A 20,066-nucleotide genomic window follows, 5' to 3' on the forward strand; every position below is an offset into this window, starting at 1 on the left:
AAAGGTTTTCAACAGCTGTCTAAAACAATACAGTAAAGGCACCTGCCTAAAGTCAAGACACAGGGAGTTCCACAGCACAAGTGCTGCCATGCTAATATACACTTGGGGTAATAGAGAGGAGACAAATCATAGTTGGGGAAACACCTCTGAATCTACTCAATAGATATTTTATCTACGTATTCTCTGAGGGCAGGAATACTGAATATCCCCTGCACCGTATCGCAGCTCAGTTTACTGTAAACTGAAAAACAGTAACAATACTGCATGTTTACATACAGGGCCTTAGATTCGAGTTCCACAGCTTTCCAGCAGCCTGGCTGTTTATACAATAGGAAAACAATAGAGGAATGATGCAACGGTTAAACCGTTCAGAGTGAACAACACAACAGAGATCCACAGTCTCTGTGTTCATCTTGCAGTTACCTTTCAGGCAGCCCTTGAATTATGGGGGAAATGGAAGCGTGTGGCCTTTAACAGCCACTCCTAACCCCTTGACCTTTCTTAAGAGACAAAAGTTTTGTAATTTATACAAAACTTTCAGAATACCTGTGTGATGCTGTGCAAAACAGTTTTTCCTTTAGGCATGCTGCCGTGGGAATATGGCCTTCTCAGCCATGTTAGGAGGGAGGGGGAGAAAGAGATAGAAGCTCTATCTTAATTTCTACTTCAGAATAAATATGGCAAACCTGAGGATACTTGGGGACACAAACACTGAATCTCCCATCATAACCAGCACACAAATAAGTGTTTGACAGCTTTAGCTTTAAAATCATTTACCAATAAGTACTGGGGTGATATTTAATATGATTAGCTCACAATGAAGAGGTTGCAGAAACATGGAAGCTGGTAGTGGCACATTACCAAGAATATCACTTCAACTGGAACTCTGCATATGCCCTGAAACTAAGCATTTATTTTGGCTTTGTTCTATGTAAAAGAGTGCAGTACGATTGCAAACAAACAGAGACATTGGTATAAGGTCAGTCCCGTGAGGGGAAGCTGTAGCAGCTTAATTCAAATCTCAAACAGCCTTTGCACAAGTCATAAAATTAATGGCAAAAAGGTTAATTATATATCCTGAACTTCTATATCTAATGCAAACAGACTCTTATTTCTTCCTAAGAACCTAGAAAGATGCATTCTGCACCAGACATCTTCCCCTGTAACTGGATTAAGTCTGTAAATATGCATTTCCCTGAAACATTTCTAATCACCTGCCTGTGACATGTGATTCGCTTGTTGACAATTCGCTACTTGAATCTTTTAAAAGTCCCTTCAGTCCTGCCCTGGTCTTTGAATTGGAGCTAATTTGTTTACTTTATTTACATATAAATAACTGGCATTATTTAATGCCAGTTACGAAACTTAATTCCTATAATTAGGCGCCTCTCAGTTCCCACATTGTTCAGTATCCTACCCAGGACACTCATCTACATTTTGGGGATCCTCCAGAAGGCTTTTCTGCACCACTCTTTTTCAAACTTGCTCTCACTCCATAGATACTTGCAGAAGCAATACTTCTTCAGCCTAGCTAGGCCCCTTACACCCCTGCTGCTTCCCCGCTACATTCCATTGCTTCTCAGCAGTTAGTTTTCTCTTCAGGTCTGTCAGAACTATTTCAAAGAGCACAAATTACCATTATTGCCCCAAAACACTTTTTAATAATTTTGAACTTTTTGGAGGGTCCCAAAGAACCCAGAGTTGAGCAGATTTAGCTCAAGGATGACCTACAAATGCTACCTTATCTTCAACCACCTTATCATAGCTTGAGCCTAGAAAACTGTATGCATCAGACATCCAGGAAGTTTAGGCCTCCACTGCTTAGCCTTTGCCAATAACTCTCAACCTAGTCATGACAGTGCATGTATAAGTCACAGTGAAATTCAGACTTCTCTCCGCCCTTCATCCCACAGGACAGGTAATTGTAGGATCTTGCTTCTTCTCTCTGCCTTTCTCTTTTTCCTGATCTCTACATACACAAAATCTGTTATTTCCATTTGAGCTTCTCCCCCTGGTGGCTTTAGACCTCCACTGCATACAGTCTGGCTCCTTAGTGCCCACCTGCTTTTGAATTATGGTGCTGGATGAGACTCTTGAGAGTTCCATGGACGGCAAGATCAAACTTATCAATTCTTAAGGAAATCAGCCCTGAGTGCTCACTGGAAGGACAGATCCTGAAGCTGAGGCTCCAATACTTTGGCCACCTCATGAGAAGAGAAGACTCCCTGGAAAAGACCCTGATGTTGGGAAAGATTGAGGGCACAAGAAGGGGACGACAGAGGACGAGATGGTTGGATAGTGTTCTCGAAGCTACCAGCATGAGTTTGACCAAACTGCAGGAGGCAGTGGAAGACAGGAGTGCCTGAAGTGCTCTGGTTCATGGGGTCACGAAGTCGGACACGACTATACGACTAAACAACAATATAATCCATGTAAGGAAAGCTCTCGTAGGAACACAAGAGTCCAGCTGGATCTAGCCTATGGGTGCCTATGAAAATCCCATAAGCAGGACTTAAGAGCAACCCATTTGAGTTTCCCTAATTTTCAGAGGTGACTTACTAGCTGCAATAGCATTCTGTGATAGGAACTGTTTCAGCTTATGGTCCATGGGGTAGCCTGTGTAACTTTCAACCATCTTGCTTTTTCTTTACTAATGGTTCAAGCCACAGTAGATGTAGATCACCTCCAGTAAAGATCCCCCAACTGAACATGCCTGTAAGATGCAGGTTCACCTGTGCATATGTATAGGCACAGGAGCAGGTAACAGGTGATACCAGAGGATGGGTCCCAGACCATTTCGTTGTGTTGTTAAAAACACCAAATAAAAAACTCTAAAGCGAATCTATGTGAGAATGAGCAAGTTTCTCCCTGTTCCATAGTACTAGAAACTAAGGGCTGCCGAATCGCAATTACTGGCAGAGAAGAGGAAGTATTTCTTCATTCAACGAAATTAAGTTGCATTAAATTCATCAACACATGGTATGATGATGGCCATTAGCATGGTGAGCTTCAAAACAGGATTACAGCAATTCATTGGCAAGAACTGGGGTGCTCTCAAAAGGCTGAGGTGTGATGATAGGGAAGTGAAAGGGGGAGCAATTTTTTCCAACAACACCCAAGTTGTTTCAATTGAAACTGCTAACATGGAAATGTCCAGCTTGGTGCTATCACAGCTGTGTTCCCCTCACCCACAAGCTCACAATGATGGGAACATATCTTGCTCCAGCAAATGAATAATCAGCTCACTTTAAGCTTGATTATCCCTTTGCAGTAATGTCAGTTACATGAGGAGAGGAGACCTAGAGGGCAAAGTTTGCCCATGAGTCAAAGGTCTCCCACACCTATTCTAATGGCTCAAGGAAGGAAAAAGATTGCACTCACAATGCAGAGACTGGTCAATACAGTGACCACAGCATGCCCAGCAAGTGTATATATGCAAGCTCCATGTAACTTTTCATTCTAAAAGGGTCTTCTCTTGCAAATTAGCCACACTGCAGCCTTCCACTGGTATGTTCTTTTTGCTGAAGAGAGGTCATCTGTGCACTGGATCTATTTTTTAAATGATTATTTTAGGGCAGCCAATCCAAGAACTGCAATCCTGCTCCGCTAAACCTCCCGAACCTTCTAACAGCAACACCAAAGTACTTTAAGATAGCACTGAAATGCTTACCAACAGTTTTCTTTTCCCCTATTATCACAGGGTTGTATTCAATAACTGAGTATAAGGCTTCAGTCATTGGAATAAGGAGAGAAGCAATTTTCAGTGATTTCCCCCTGAAGCTTCATGTGTTCCCCCTACATCTGATCTGGAGGGTCCCTACCAAGCCCAAAATAGCTCCCCTAACCATTCAACTAACAGAAGTTGTAGTGTCAACCTGAGTGACACTGTGGAATATAACCCATCATTTTTAATAGCAAACCTGCTTTTTAAAAAAGCAATAAAGCATCGCAATAATATGCGACACATGGGCATGAGCAGTTATGAAAGCAGTAAAGTTACAACTAGGTTTCCACTCGGTCGTCAATATTTTGTGTTTTGTCTTAAAAAGTATTACACATGTAGAACCTAACTTGTGCCTAGACTAAGGATCTGGCTTGGCTGAAATCACTTCAACAGCCCAAGATATAAAATAAGTGAGTGGAACACTGCCATAGATTGGGAGCAACATCTGACCTCTTAGTGCTGCAAGGTACTACTGGCACAACTTAAACAGAGAGATAAGCACAGCCTCAAATACTTTCCACATTTTATTTACATTTGAAGACTAATTTTATTCTCAATCACATATCCATACACCTATTTTCCTTTTTTGTTTTGCTTCACTAAAACTTAAATGCATGGTTTATTAGAACAAAGACTGTAAACAAATATTTGCAATGTCCATTACATGTAACACACAGGAGCCGCTTAAAAGAAAATCATTTCCCCATTTTATAAATACAAGTATCAAAACAATCCTGACCGTATTCTGTGACACTACTAGCAGTCAGCACCCACACCTTTGCAAAAATTAAACAAGTTGAGCAATGGTATTTGCAGTACCTGCTACTGAAACAATTTTATCTGCAGCTCTTTTACTAAAGCAAGATGGATAAAGCATGCCATTTGTATTTTTTCTTCTTGAGAAAAAGTTTTCTGAAACATTATTCCACAGCAACCTGACACTTCCTGTCATGCTTTCGTCTTGAAACACCGGAGCTCCAATTTTAGGCTACTTCAGGTTTATGCTTAAAATTATAGTGCCTTGGTAAAGAGGAAAAATAATTGTGCTGCCTTTTTTTTTCTCTGATTGTGCCTGAAAACATATGGGGCATACATATACATATATATATATTCTTTCAAATGTCCAGATCACGTACACCAGCAGAAACTCTTAATGTGTGGGTGGTTTGCATTGTGAGATTGAATCAAGACATTAAACATAAGTAGAAGTTGTTTAAGACAAGTTTGGGATTCAGCTAAAATTAATTGTTATAAGTTTGTCCTTCTGGAGGTTGTGGAAGCTTCATATTTTCTTTGGACATCATTAGACGCCTTAGCTCTTGAAGTACAACTTTAATGCTATAAGAATTTTGCCATTTTGCTAACACTGGTATGCTTCGCGCATCCACCTGTAAGGAAAGAAAGTGTACATTTAAGTAAGGCACATAAAATAACCAATTCCATAACTGTAGTAGCATGCTTGCATTGAGTTTTCAGACAACCTAAACACCAGCCACCTGTTCCTATGGTCTTGTGCTAACACTAGCTGCACTAGTACAGAAGTGGTAGGAATGAGGCCTTAATTATCACTGTGACTCATCATAAACCACTATGGATACAAATGTCAAGGATGAGAATTTGTGGCTCCTTTTGAAGATTTTTTAGTTTTTATAGCTATTCAGGGAAAGTTTTCAAAACATATGGCATCTCCTGTTAAACAGTTCAAGAGGAGGAAGGCAGGTGAAAATAATGTTTTGTCATATCTCATGGATAGGTTAGTAAAAACTGACCATTTTAACTTAGCAACATAGTCAACAGAAACATGTAAATGTCAGCATGCATCAACTAATTAATTATTGGATAGTGCGGCAGCGATTTAACCTCTCTATTAATTCATCCTTTAAAAAACAGGCCAACTATTCTGTCTCTTATGAATAATTTGAGTTTGGATACAATTCAAGGAACTTAGAATATACACTTGCAGCTGCTGGAATATAAAACAGAAACTATTGTGATGAATCAGCAAGGTAATAAAGAATACTATTTCTTTAATAAGTAAAGAATGTATGAAATCCCTAAAGGCCATGGGGGAAAAAAGCAACCTGAGAAAATGTGTTTATAGGTCTGGGATATACAATAGTCAAGATCTCACAGAACTTCCACAATGAATTTTTATACTATAGGGCATTCCATAGAGGGTCTGTATTGAGGGTGGCTAGCCACTGGCCACCAAGTAAATTTCTGTCGCTGTCCCCCACACAGCCAAGTCCCTAATTAAAAATAAAAATAAATGTGACAAAGGGCTGCAGAGGATGGATAAACCTCTCTGCCCACCCCAGCAGTCTCACAGTAGTCTCAATCATCTGATGAGCAGGGAAGGGGCAAGAGAGCCCTTTCTCAATCAGATGGCACGAATCAGACCCACAGGAACAGTGGGCCCTGTACATTTGTGCATGCATGTGTGAGTGTGAGCAGCCACACCACCTGCTGACATTCAGCCTCCAGAGTGTTGGCCAAGCGCAAATGTAAACCTTGGATGAAACACACACCCCAAAAAATGTTAGCCACCCCTGATCTATACAGAATATTTTAGAGCTAGGTCACAGTTCTTCCTAACAAAATTCCAATATAACTTTAAGTTTGTTTGGGATTCATCAGTTTTTACCTGACTGTTCACTCACAAATCAGCAACCTACTTGCAAGTCTACAGCTCCCATTTAATGGATTTTCAGTCCATTACACTGAAATCAATGGCCTACTCAACTGGGGGGGGAACCAACACAACTGATACGGAGCAAGCAGAGACCACAGATGTGCTGTTGCTTTAAATTTATTCCTGTACTTGACTGAGAGAGACTCAGAGTCATTTTCACTGGGCAACTTCTGCAGCTTTGGACTGATCATAATAGAAAAACGGGAGCTAAAAGGACTAAGTTTGTAAAATTTAATTATTTAACATGACAGTAAAGGCAAACTATAATTGATGAATAGATTTCCTTTAATTTTCAGTACTCCAAATTACGGCTCCAATTGTAAAATTATAATATATGGACCCAAGGGCATGCCAAACATTACACATTTCCTAGATGAATCTCCTACACAAAGAGATTTGTGGCTTTGGCACGTTCCTATACACAAAATGTTTACTAATGTAAGAAGTTGATAATGTTGGCAGTCACAATTTTTAAAAATTGCTTTCCATTCCTTTAACTATTTCACACCACATAAAATTGATTAAGGCTCTTGTTTTTACTGTGACTTTATAACTTTGGTATGGATCCAGACTTGGTCAGAATAAACCCCACTGAAATCAATGGGGCAAACTAATCATGACAAACTTAAGTTTCACTAATTTCATTTTAGTCTAAAAATGACTAAATGTGGATGCAACCCCTTCTCCATAGGTACCACCAACACATATGACAGCACAATTTACAAATTAATGTGTTATTTGAGGGCATATAAGAGCAGATGAACATACAACCTTGGGAGATTAAAAAAGAAACAGAATCCTTAACAGCTTTTCTGCAAAAAATAAACTGGCTTGATCATCTTGCATTCCATCTTACCATTCCATTGGAATTATTTATTCCATTCATATTAATTTTAGTTACGAATCTAACTGTTGGAGGTGCTTCTGGATATTTAGGCCCACACTCTACTTTCAAGCTGTATATTCTGTTTTCATAATTTGTCTAGTAAACAGAGGAGGGAAAAAAAGAATTAATCATACTGAAAGCTAAAAGCATTCCAAATAACAATATTAAAACAAAGTCAGTCATCCCCATCTCAAGGATCGTGTGCAGAGCTGTTTCAAAATTGGTAAGACTCTGCTGACCAGCTGTTTGGCAGGAAAGAGGGGTAGCAGGTGAATTCAGCTTCCTGCTTTCTCCTAACAGGTGACTGGTGAAATTTTAATATTTTTTGAAGGGCTCCATGCATGCAGACTAGCTGAAGAACATGGCTTGTATATACCCCCAGTTCTCCAGCCATCTAGAGATACGTACGTAACACTAGCAGAATTGGGACAAATAAGTATCTTATAATTATAAAGCAACAAAGGAGTTTCAGCTTAACTAAGGCTTAGAAAGAAGAAACTGGTGCTATCATTTCATGACAGATTTTTCCCCTTCACTTGGTAACTATTATTTCAGGTTTCTTGCTCAAAGATTTTTATAAAATGAAAAACCTAGATGTATCTTCCCCTTAATACTCACAAAACAGCCAACCTCAATGCCACCATCATTCAAAGGATCCATTTTTAATAGAGAAACTGTGAGAAATATATACATGTAAACACAGAAGAAAGGTGGCAGAAGGCAACCAATAACCTCAAACAGAACTTTGCAACAAACCAAAATTGAGAAGAAGGAAGTGACAGAACTTAGGATAGGCTTCTGCATCTAGTAGTTGCTGAGATAAAGAGGAAGGTAATCACGCTTGCTTTCCGAACTGAACTGTGCTTGAGTAAAGAAGTCCAATACCCATAATAGTGGAAAGACCTTCCAAAAAACATCACCCGTGCAATTAAAAAGCTTCTTCCCTTACACATATGAGAAACTATCTCCTCCTACTTTCCACGTGTTGCAGTAGCCTTGTGGATCCTGGGCCTGTACATACATACCTAGTTCACAACGACCCCACTCAAGGCATCTCCCTGATCTGAAATACAATGTTGGTTCCTTCACAACACCTGTCAGCCCTAAAAACAATATTTAACTCTTTTATTATTTCACTGAGTAAAGTGGCTTATCATTAAAATTAAAATTACGTTCTAGTTTATTAGTTACTGAAGAATCTGAATTGTGTACTATATGGTATTGTCAAAACTACCTTATGACTCATTCGGATCTCAGTGTGAATGAAGCACTCAAATTACTGAACACTCCGAACAAATATGCATATCAAATTAATCTGGGAAAATTGTGACCAGGGGTCACTCTAGTAATCAGACAGTGCAATTTCATCTTGATTGCTTAAAAACTGAAACAAGCAGCAGCAGCAGCAGCAGCAGCAGCAGCGAAATGGAAGTGTGAGAGGCTGCAGGAGGAATGGAAGAATGAGGAAGTCCTGCTGGGCAAGCATTCCACACATAGGCAGGCACAACTGGGTATAATTCATAAATGGTAATTTTGTTGTGGGTTCTATTATGGTTGCATTTGAATTTTTATAGGTCACCTTGAAGGCTTCGCAGAAGGAAGGTGACACAGAACTATTTTAAATGAAACCGCATATAGTGTTTTTTGGCGGGGAGGGTGGAGTGATTATATAGATTTGAGAATTCCCTTCATGAATGTTCTACATTGGGGTGGAGAACCTCTCTCTCCATGAAGGCCACATTCTCTCATGGGCAACCTTGGGAGGCAGGCAACATGTCAGTGGTGCATGCAGCCAGATCCAAAACTGAGTGGGAACGTAGGCAAAAGTCAGCAGAGCAGTGGCTGTGACTCATTACCCCTTTCAGTAGATTACATTTCAGCCATGCAAAAGTCAGCTTTCTACACACCCAAACACCAACCTCTATCCAGGCAAGCAAGAGCCATTATCAGAATTCAAACATACATCCCCCCCCCTCAGGCAACAGCATTTCAGAAGCACACAAGAAGTGTTGGTGAGGGATGTGGACGAGGGAGGGTTCCAAGGTCCAGAGAGTCTTGGAGGGCCCGAGATTCACTATCGCTGTTCAAAAACCTACTGGGCTCAGTGCTCAGTGACCATCCAAACTAACTAAATTAAAACCTTTCCCTATCCCATAGATGCCGTATCCCTTCATCTTCAGAGAAGACAGAAGCTGCCCACAGAATTTTAGTATATAATTTCTCATCACTTACTCAGACTGCTTCTTACCATTTAGCTAGATTTAGACTGAGTTCCAGGAATATTTACTATTCCTTCCACTACACTGACCAGAACACCCTCAAATCCTATCATTGCTGGGATCCCCTTTTCTCAGAAAAGACAGATTTGCCTAAGCTTTGACTACTGTGTCAAAGATGTTTAAGTAAGCACATTGACAGGTCAGTTTTGGGGAAACAGAACTAGAATTGCCTTGCCCTAGCTGCTCTCAGTCTCTACATATAATTTATGCAACTACAGTAAAATGGGATCAAAACAAATTCAAATTGATACTAACTTTAAGACATTCAGTATGTGTGATGCTGAAGCAGAAACAGTGATTGATGCTCCACAACAATGCTGCTAATTTTATGAATGATATTCAAAACTAAAATAAAAGGAAACCAGTCCTAATATTAGTACCAAATCCTCTCTATCTTTGGTCAGAATTTTACTCTTGGCTTATAGCAGCTTCCTCCAAATTTGCAGTTCACCATGACCTCTTCCTACCAATGTTCCCATGATTTCTTGTATTTTATTCCTTGGGTATTCCCCCCCCCCCCCCGTGCTACCTAGAAACACACATATGCACTGAAAACTATATGAGGGTGAAGGGAGAAAAGTTCACTCCAATTCCCCAGGAACTGAAGAAAATGAAGTCCAAGTGCCAGAAGATAAGAACATCCTAAGGAAAAACACAAGTGAAGAAGCCCTCTGTTTGCAAAACTGGCAGATTAATAAAAAATAAAAAGACACACATTTGGCCAAAGTATAATGCAGGTTGAATCTACAAGAGAAAGCTTGGCATCTAGCTATGTCTGAAAATCGTGGCAGATCATACAATTTTATGTGTAACTGTGCGAAGTCTGGAGATTAAGTTTTTCTAACCCTATTCTTTGCTATCCAGAAAACTTGGTATATACTCTATGCTAGAATCACGGAAGCCAGTAAAACAAGTTACTGCAGGCATAACCCTATTTTCAAGGCTACCATTCATACCAAATGGCTGAACCAGTCAGGTAATCTAACCCATTTTCTTACTAAAGGTGCCTGGGTGGGCTACCCAAAGCCAACTTCCGCCTTACCACCAGTGGTAGGTCCAAAAAACCACCGTCTGCACCATGGCTCACTAACCGAAAACCCCATCAAGTGAAGTATCTAGCTGAGCTGGCTTAGCAACAGGCATTGTGTTTATTTTAATGAACTGAATAGAATGCAATACTATGAGTCATAGGGGTGTGGAGAGTCTGTGTATGAACTTAACAGTGCTTAAGTTCAGAAGGTAGACCAGGCTAATTTATAAATTATAAATGACATATTGATTTGTTAATCATATGACTTTTGCTGGTAATTGTGATGTTTACCTTATTTTTTAGTTGCTGCTTTGTTAATAGTGTTTTATAGACTGTAATGGTAGATTGGTTAATTATTTTATATGATTTATGATGTACTTCTGTTGTTCTATTATGCTCTATTATGTTATTGATATTTATTGTTTGTAAGCCACTTCATTTGTTTGTAAGCGATTCATTTGAATGTAAAGCGGCAAAGAAATACAATCAATGTTAACTTTGCCTATGGGCAGAAAGCAATTACATTTCTGTCCAATTCCTGGATGCCCAGAATACTCCTATTATATTATATTATATTATATTATATTATATTATTAATTATATTATATTATATTTTAGCAATATGTCAGCCATACAATATGCAGATACCTGATTTTCAACGACTAATTTTGTCTGGGGTAATGCAAGGGTAGGGGCTGCCTTTGGAGTGCATGGCAAGAGCAGCCAAGCCAAAAAGCCACAGTATCCTGAAGTGATCCAGATGTTGCTGCTACTCCAACCTTCTCAAGCCAAGGTTCAAAGGGAAAGCCAGAGCAGATTGTTGGCTTATGGAAGGGGTGGAGAGAAGGTAGACCAGGCTAATTTGCAATAGATAGGAAAAGGCTTCTGCCTCCTAACAGCATAAAATAAAAATACTTTTCCCACCTACAGTAGGCTGCTGAAATCTAATCAGGCACGGACTTGTGTTAAAAACTGAGCTCAGTTCAGTTCCAGTACTGAAAACAAATTTGAAAGGTTCAGAATGTCATTAGGGCATACTTGGTTCTTTATTAATGGCTGAATCTCTTTCACACTAAGCTGTTGGGAGTAGATCCTGGGGTTAGAATACAAAACAAATGAGATGTGACTAGCATGATACCAGGCTCTGCTGCCAACATGCAGGTCTTAAAGGGAAAGGAGGGGGAGGCCACAGAACTCTGTGTACACTGGATAGCCATGTCAATTGTCACCATCCACATCAAGTTACTTTGTTTGTTATGCCTGCACACACAAGCACACATAAAACTAAAGGAAGGGAGAATATTTGGTGCCATAAGCTCAGTGTGACTAACAGGCACACACTGAAGTGGTATATTATAAGTTAAAAACCAAAATAGAACATCTCATGTTTCTAAAGGTCCAAACTGTTTCTTGGCAGAGCTGAAATTGTTGTTTAATGAGGGATAGCTAATATCATCAATGTGTTGTTTGAATGCACACAACAGAAATATGCATCTGTGCTGGGCCACAATTGCATACTACTGAATATGCATTTGGAACACTTCAACTTGAGCAGAAGTCACCATGAGACACTGTCATCTAAATACAGATTTGATAGTATTCAATAAAATGTAAAAAAATTACCATTATCCTTAATGTTACAATTATGTGGCCCCCATATTGACCTGGGCCTATAAGAAACTATTCCACACCTTTCTACGATTGTTACCAATTGTGAAAAAGCAAGGCTAGCTATAGGGCTAACTTCTGTTATAGCTTATAAGATTCCTAATTGAATTCTGATATTCATCAATCTTTGGGCTGAATCCAATTAAGTTACTCAGAATAATCCACTGAAATTGATGAGTCTACTCTTTGACTTAGTTGATTCACCCCATAGCATAACCCATAGCTAACAACCATGCATTGCAAATGTCTGAAAAGTTCCACTAAATGAAGATTTAACTTATAGTACTGACCCTTGGTGGTCCAATAATCATGCCCGTCCACCTTGTAAGTGTCATGTCTTCGTCATCTTCGAGGCCCCAGCTTACTGTACCATCTCCTACTCCTTTCTGACCTTCTTCAAGTTCTTCCAACAAGCGAAAATTACGAGGGACTTTAACTATTTGAAAAAAGTAAAGCAATGTAAATAGCAATGTTCAAAATCACAGCTGATCTCTTGTCACGTCTTAGCATGAAAGCCTGGTTGAGCCAACTAAAAAATCCACACCTGAGAATTTATGCGTATAACACATTTTACTGGTATACATATTAAATTGCAATCAATGTGAAAAACAAACTTATTTCCACTTATGATGTATCATACAACTTGGAATCTTAAATTCCTCAGCAACATCATATTTGCAGATTTGATTTTCTTATGGGTCTTTTTTTTAAAAGTGACAGTCTAAATTAAATTATCAAATTTCATATCTGGAAGTCATATACAGCCATAATTTTCACCATTTAGTTCATCCATTTTCTGCTTCAGAAAGTAAGTTTTAATATATGACAGTTACCTCAGCGTTACAACAGTAAGGACTACTCAGTCATTACTTCTCTGTGGAATACTGGTTACATTCAGACAATCTTTTATCAGTTTAAGATGAAATAAGCGGCTCTTATTTTTAGCTGTAAGTCATCTTGAGTACCATTAGAGGAAAAGGTGGGATATAAATAAATATATAATAATTATTATAGTAGTAATAAATATGAGTCTTTGCCCAAACACTCAGCTTATTTGCTCCTCCCTCTGCAGCATAAGCAAACCCAAAAAATTATGGTCACCACATTTGAAACAAGCTAGAATATTAAACCATACTTTAAGTGGGTTAACTGTCTTAGCTTGTTCCAAAGCTCGTAAGCCTAGTTTCCGAGGGCACTATGGTTCATTAGGTGCTTCCTGGTTTGATTGCTTACATTGCAAAGGGATGAACAAAGGGGCTCAGTGCATGGGGTATGGACTTGTTTGTTTAGCACTTAATCCTGCTTTTCACTATATGTCTCACAACAATTTACAGAAAATCAATGATATTGTTCGTTATCTTTTATTATAAAGCCAATATCATCATTTGAACTGGTCCTAGTCACACATACTGCATATTAAATAAGAATATTGTGCACACAAATTCTAATTGAGATGAACTTCAGAACTAGAAGGCATTTAAGAAATATTGCTCTTTGCAATTGTCTAACTAAACAACAGTTCAGAGTAAAAATCAGTTACTTCCCATTTCATAACAAAAATAAGAATACAGGAAAGCATTCATTTCTCACGGAGGACTGGTTGTATGAAAAGGATTAGAGAAGCAAATTCACAATACACCATTTTCCTACAAATAAAAGGATGCATTTCAAAATATGATCCAAATCCACAAACTGTACTGGCAGCTCAAACGACTGTATCAGGTTACTAAAGCAGGTTTGTACATATCTGATCCCTTGCATAGGTCAAACAATTATGCAAGCATGCAATGCCTGCCCTAAGTTGCTTTGACCACAAGCATGCTCAGGTGGCTATTTTGGGAGAGAAAAGTGCTAAGGGATTTTAACAGATAATATCTTCAAGACTTCTAAATACCAAAGATGCTGGAGATCTAAATGTGTATTCATTATGCTGAAATACAGCAATGGGAGATAATGAGTTGACCTATGCCATACTGTGATATCACACAACCGGTAAAGGAATACACTGTAGATTCCAATAAAGTGGTTGCCTTTTATAATTACAAAAAAAACAGAGCAAGAAATCCTAACCATGGGAAGGTTATCACCATTACTGGCCATTTTTCATTCTTAAGAGTAAAAGCTTCCCCACCGCACTCTGCTTCAAGCAGGACTACAAATATATTTGGCTTTAAAAGAAATAGGGAAGTTAAATAAACCAGGATTTGCCCCACTATAAGCAAAGCAGTAATTCCCTATGCACTCACTCCAGGACATATGACTAAAATCAGCTTGAGCATACAAACAACCAAAAACATGCTTTACACTAGCCAATAAGCAGTTTCCCCTTACACACCAAAATATCTCCTTTCCATAAGTGCCCTGCTATAGTTTCCAACTAAGGTTAAGAATGCCCAATGGTTGCCATGGAAAACAGTTTTTGAATTAGAACCCCTCACAATACAGCAATGTATTGCAGATTAAATTTTAAAATTGCTCACATGGTGTAGCTTTGTCACTACCATTACCAAACGGTGAACATTTGGATAATACACAAAACATTTGTATGTATTGCTGTGCAGCCTCAGACTCACATTCTGTACGGTGTTATTGTACAAAGAAGAACAGATATTTCTAAACATGCAAAACTACATTTAGCATCTGAGAAAGGCCAGAAGCATTTCTTTCTGCATGATTAGCTACATGCTCAGTTGACTACAAAAATACCCCCCTTTTGGACCAATAATTACCTCCCCTAACTGCAGCATTAAATATTATATCCATGTGCATAATGAAAACATAGAATTATAGAGTGGAAGGTACCCCAAGGGTAATCCAGTCCAATACCCTGCAATGCAGGAATCTCAACTAAAGCATCCATGACAGGTGGCCATACAACTTTTGCTCAAAAACTTCCAAGGAAGGGGAGTATACCACCTTTCAAGGTAGTCTGTTGTACTGTCAAAAAGCTCTTACTGTCAGAAAGTTCTTCTTGGTGTTTTGTCAGAATCCCTCTTCTTGTAACTTGAAGCCATTGGTTCAGGTCCTACCCTCCAGAGCAGGAGAAAACAAGTTTGCCCCCATCTTCCATGTGGTATCCCTTTCAATATGTGAAGATGCCCATCATCTCTCCTCTCAGTCTCCTCTTTTCCAGGCTAAACATGCCCAACTCCCTCAACCATTCCTCATATGGCTTAGTTTCCAGACCTGTGGTAATCTTGGTTGCCCTACTTTGTCCACCTACCAGTTTGTCAATATCCTTCTTAAATCTGGCACCCAGAACTGGCCATGGTATTCTAGGTGTGGTCTGACCAAAGCAAAATAGTGTGATATTGTGATTTCCCTTGATCTGGCCACTATACTTCTTTTGCTGCTGCATCACACTGTGGATTCCTATTAAGTTTGTCATCTATTTCACATGCACTACTGGCAAGCCAGGACTCCCGTATCTTATATTTGTGCAGCTGGTTCTTGCTGCCTAATTGTAGAACATAGCATTTTTCCCTGTTGAAGTTCATTTTGTTAGTTTTGGCCCAGTTCTCTAATCTGTTAAGATTATCTTGAGTCCTGATTCTGTCTTCTGCAGCTACCCATCCCAGTTTGGTGTCGTCTACAAATTTGATGAGCATCCCCTCAATTCCTTCATCCAAGTCATTTATAAAGACACTGAATAATGCTGCTGCATCCCACTTTTCACTTTTTCCCCAAGATGAGGAACTATTTGGGTTCACTCAGTCAACCAGCTACAAATCCACCTAACAGTCACCCAATCCAGTCCACAATCCACCAACTTCCCTGCAAGAATATTATGGGGCACTATGTCAAAAGCCTACTGAAAACAAGATACACTATGCCCCCATCATTCTCATGATCAACCACACTTTTAACTCTGTCTGGCATGACTTGTTTATAGAAACCCATGCAAAGTCTTTGTAATCAAAACACTATTTCTTAAATTCTCACAGACCAACCCTTTACTGCTATGTATATACCAGGTCTTCTTTTCTCACATTTTTGAAGATGGGGAGAATCTGCAGAGACCTCACCTGTTCTACAAATTTCTCAATTATTATAGGCAGAGACTTGGAGATCACATCTGCAAGCTCTTTTAGTACCCTTGAGTGCAGCCCATCAAGCACTGGAGATTTGAATTCATTTAGTAACTAAGTGTTCCCTTGCCACTCTTTTCCTATCTTGAGCTGCAGCTCCCTCCTTGCATTGTTTATTCTGTTATCACCGGCTTGGTCATTGCTTTCCTTTTGGGTGAAGACAGAGGCAAAGCAGGTGTTAAGCAATTCTGCCTTCTCTCTGTGACCCTATAGCATTTCTCCATCTTCTCCATGCAGAGGACCTATATTGCTTGTTCTTCCTTTTGCTTCAAAAATGTGCCAATAAAGATTTAGTAAATTAAAATAATAACCCCAAATTAGTGGATTTTCTGTGCTGAGTGTTATCTTTGAAAGGAGCTTTTCCTCGCCCAGAGGCAGATTCATAATGAGAGTATGAAATGAACTCTCATTAGCTGTTTACATTTGCTGCAGAAGCTTACGGTTCCCTTAAGAGAACACAGCTTGGAAACTGTTTTTGTATGAAGTTTGATGGGAGCTATGCAAGGCAGTTTATGATTCATGGATAAATTAAGAAAGGCATGTCAGTGATGCCCAGAGACTATCCTACAACACCCTAGTTTTCATGGAAAGACATGCTGCTAAAAACAAAATTCTGGCCTGAATTGCAGCAAACTCTGGCAAAATTCTGAATAGTTTTGTTATAAATAAGTTGTAAATGTTTAATGGAAAAAATAAATTATGTATGTATCAGTTTATGTTTTGTATTTCATCAGTAAAAAATAACTGAAATGAGCTGCTATTTAAAATACTGTGGATGTATTGTTGACTGCATTTATTAAACGAGTAAAAACAGCCAAGCAGTCATATGTCTGGACATAGAAATACTGTACTGCTTATTTTGTTTTTTCTGCGTTGGCACAAATACAGGTAACTGGAGATCATCATGGGACCCAATACGACATCCTATATTTTGATTGTCACTCAAGAACTTCAATGCAAAACAGCAATTATGTTCATGCTAACAATACTTTTAAATCCAGATTTCATGATTATTGGGAAAGCACAACATATAAAGTTGAAAAAGTGAGTTGTAATATTAACCAGATCTGTGCATAGCAACCTGCTCCACAGAGAGCCATATGTATGTACAATGTATTTCCCAGTAGAACTGGTTTTGATCTTTAAACCACTAAATGGTTTGGGACCGACTGTCTTAGCAGCTTGTATTCTGTGTCCCATCACAGAATATTAAGATCAATCAAGCAAGTGTTCCCCCACTATGTTTGAAACCCCACCCATCCCCCATCAAGCCTGACTTATGAAGGTATTTTGTGACAAATGTTAAAACAGGGCTATGGGTGGGTTTGATATTATTAAGAAGTTTTAATTTTTATTAATGTATGGCTTTATTTGGCTAATTCCTATGTGGCTGTAACACAATTAAAAATAATTAGACTAATAGATATACATGTTGTGAATCTGAAAGAAAATGCCTTTTCAAGATAATTGAACAATATGCACAGCTTCCAGGTTAAAATTATTTACAGTTTATTCAGCACAAGGTACCAACCACAGTTAGAAAAACAATCACCTATTAACGGTGTTTAAATAAAAGGCTGGAATACAGGAACACAAAGTCAAAATTATTTAAATACCCTTTCAAATTCAGTACCTATCAGTGCTGTGAAAGATCCAGGTGCGAAACATATTGCCAATGATGAAAAGGAAGATAATTACAGTTCAAGCAAGTAGACCCAGGTTATTAAAGAGTTATTAAAGGTTATTATTTTCAAGTAAAATTCTTTGGTAACACCATCTATGATTAACAACAGACTTCAAGGACAACATGCCATAATAATTTGACATGTTTAAATCTCAAATGAACTTTGTAACATAATCCATAGTATAAGTTATGGATTTTACTTCACATTAATTTTGAATAACTGCCAACCCTCATTCATAAGCACTACCCAGCTGCAATATTTCCACTTCACCAATAACCGCATGAACTGGAAGACTGATAAACATTTGCATTTCTACCATTTTATGAGAAGTGGGGAGAATTGAGACATAGTATTGAAAAGCTGTGGTAGGAACTAGAATAAACTGAAAGTGGGAAGAAGGGTGCGGGGAATTAGGAAAGTGGGGATGCTGAAAAGTGGGCAGTATACAAAAAAGGCAAGAAATGGGATTGGGATGAAAGGGGATGTAGGGAGGAAAAGAAAGAGAAAGTCAGGAAAACGGGAACTGTAAAGTCAAAGTATTAAAGGTTTTGGTTTCCCTTAGCCTACTGCCTCAGCAATACGATTAAAATAAACAGAAAGTAAATTCAATACAAAGCCTCAAAGCTCATCGCTAACTGGTGACCAGCAAAACCAAATTTCCTTCTGGAGTTTTGCAGGAAATACTTCGACAAGATGGGAAAGGAAGGAAGCGTGCCAGTAACAAAAATTCATACTCAAGATTGACAACGGACCTCATCAGCAAAAAGACCAAGACAGAACTTAATTACACGCCCCCATACACACTTTGTGTGTGTTTTTGTTGAACGTATCTGTCCTACCCTCAGCAACCAGCAATGCCTGCACTTAGAAATCGGCGATATTAAAAGCCACCTAAATGCCACTGGGGTCGGCTTCGTTTTCGAAGAGAGGGGGAATATTTATCAGTATTACGTTGCGGGGGGAGGGCGGAAGAGAGACTCAAGAAACGCCACATTTCCTCTCATCCAAACCCGAACCGAGCGTGAGAAGGAGGTCCGAAGACCCCGAATTCCACCTTCCCCTGAACAAAAACCGACCCCAGGAGCGGAAAGCTGCCTCGGCCTCCCCACCTCCCGGCTGCACCGCCTGCCTCTGCCAGCCCCGCAGGCGTCTCCTCCCCGCATCCCTTGCAGCACCAAGAGGAAGACTCCGGCCCCAGCGCCAACCCCCGCGGCCTCCCCGCCCTCCTCTCCCGCCGGCGCCGGAACCTTGGCCCGGCTGCGCTGGCGCCGACCGCTCTCCAAGGAATGAGCCGCGCCGGAGACCCGCCACCGGGGTCTCTAGGGAGAGAACCTCCCTCCGCGGCGAAAGCCCCCCGCCAGCCCTTCCAAGGCGCCCCCCGCCTTCCTCTCAACACAGACCTGTGGATCCGGCCATCTTGTCCAAACCCCTCCCCCACCAGCCAGGAAACACACGGGCGCCGAGCACGTGACTTCTGCCTTGCGCCCTACGTCACTTCCTGGAAACTAGCCCCGCCTCGCGCTGGCGTTTGCTGCTTCTGCGCGTCGAGAGGGTGGCGGCTAAGGCGGCTGCAGATAAGGGAAGGGAAAATACCGACTGACCGGGGTGGATGGAGAGGGAGGGATGTAGGGAGGCGGCTACGCGAAGCAACTGACAGGAGAAGAGAGCCCTCCAGGGCACTTGTCGTTCTGGTGTCGGGAAGTGAGGCTGCGAAAGGGTTAATTACGGAGTTTGCGGAGGTAGCCAATGGGGTGGCCTCCAGGTGGTGAAGGACTCCAACTCCCATCAGCCCCAGCCAGTATGTCCAATAGACAGGGATGATGGAGCTGTAGTCGAATAAAACTTTAACCTACAGTGGCTGGTTTGGTGTATTAAATGTGGGAAACTGATATGAAATGCACACGCAGTGATAGTTGCTCACAGTACCAGTCACCACACAGAAGCAGCTTAAGATTCAAATACTTTACTACAGTAGTACCTCAGGTTACATACGCTTCAGGTTACAGACTCTGCT

General features: G+C 40.0%; 1 protein-coding gene across 2 annotated transcripts; it reads right to left on the reverse strand.

Annotated features, from left to right (window-relative positions):
* Window positions 1-4,235: 4,235 nt before the first annotated feature.
* Window positions 4,236-19,580, reverse strand: UBE2V2 (ubiquitin conjugating enzyme E2 V2). 2 transcript variants are annotated; one of them, XM_083748820.1, is made up of 4 exons: window positions 19,453-19,580; window positions 12,570-12,715; window positions 7,273-7,398; window positions 4,236-5,112 (listed from the first exon to the last, which is right to left on the reverse strand). In XM_083748820.1, exons 1-4 carry the CDS (start codon window positions 19,466-19,468, stop codon window positions 4,966-4,968), a joined length of 435 nt encoding a protein of 144 aa, XP_083604946.1. In that variant the 5' UTR covers window positions 19,469-19,580; the 3' UTR covers window positions 4,236-4,965. The 2 variants fall into 2 exon arrangements, with proteins under 2 accessions (XP_083604946.1, XP_083604947.1); XM_083748821.1 differs by lacking the exon at window positions 19,453-19,580 and adding an exon at window positions 13,113-13,221.
* Window positions 19,581-20,066: the final 486 nt, after the last annotated feature.

The sequence above is a fragment of the Podarcis gaigeae genome (assembly GCF_964106915.1).
Source record: "Podarcis gaigeae genome assembly, chromosome: 7".
Classification (NCBI taxonomy): domain Eukaryota; kingdom Metazoa; phylum Chordata; class Lepidosauria; order Squamata; family Lacertidae; genus Podarcis; species Podarcis gaigeae.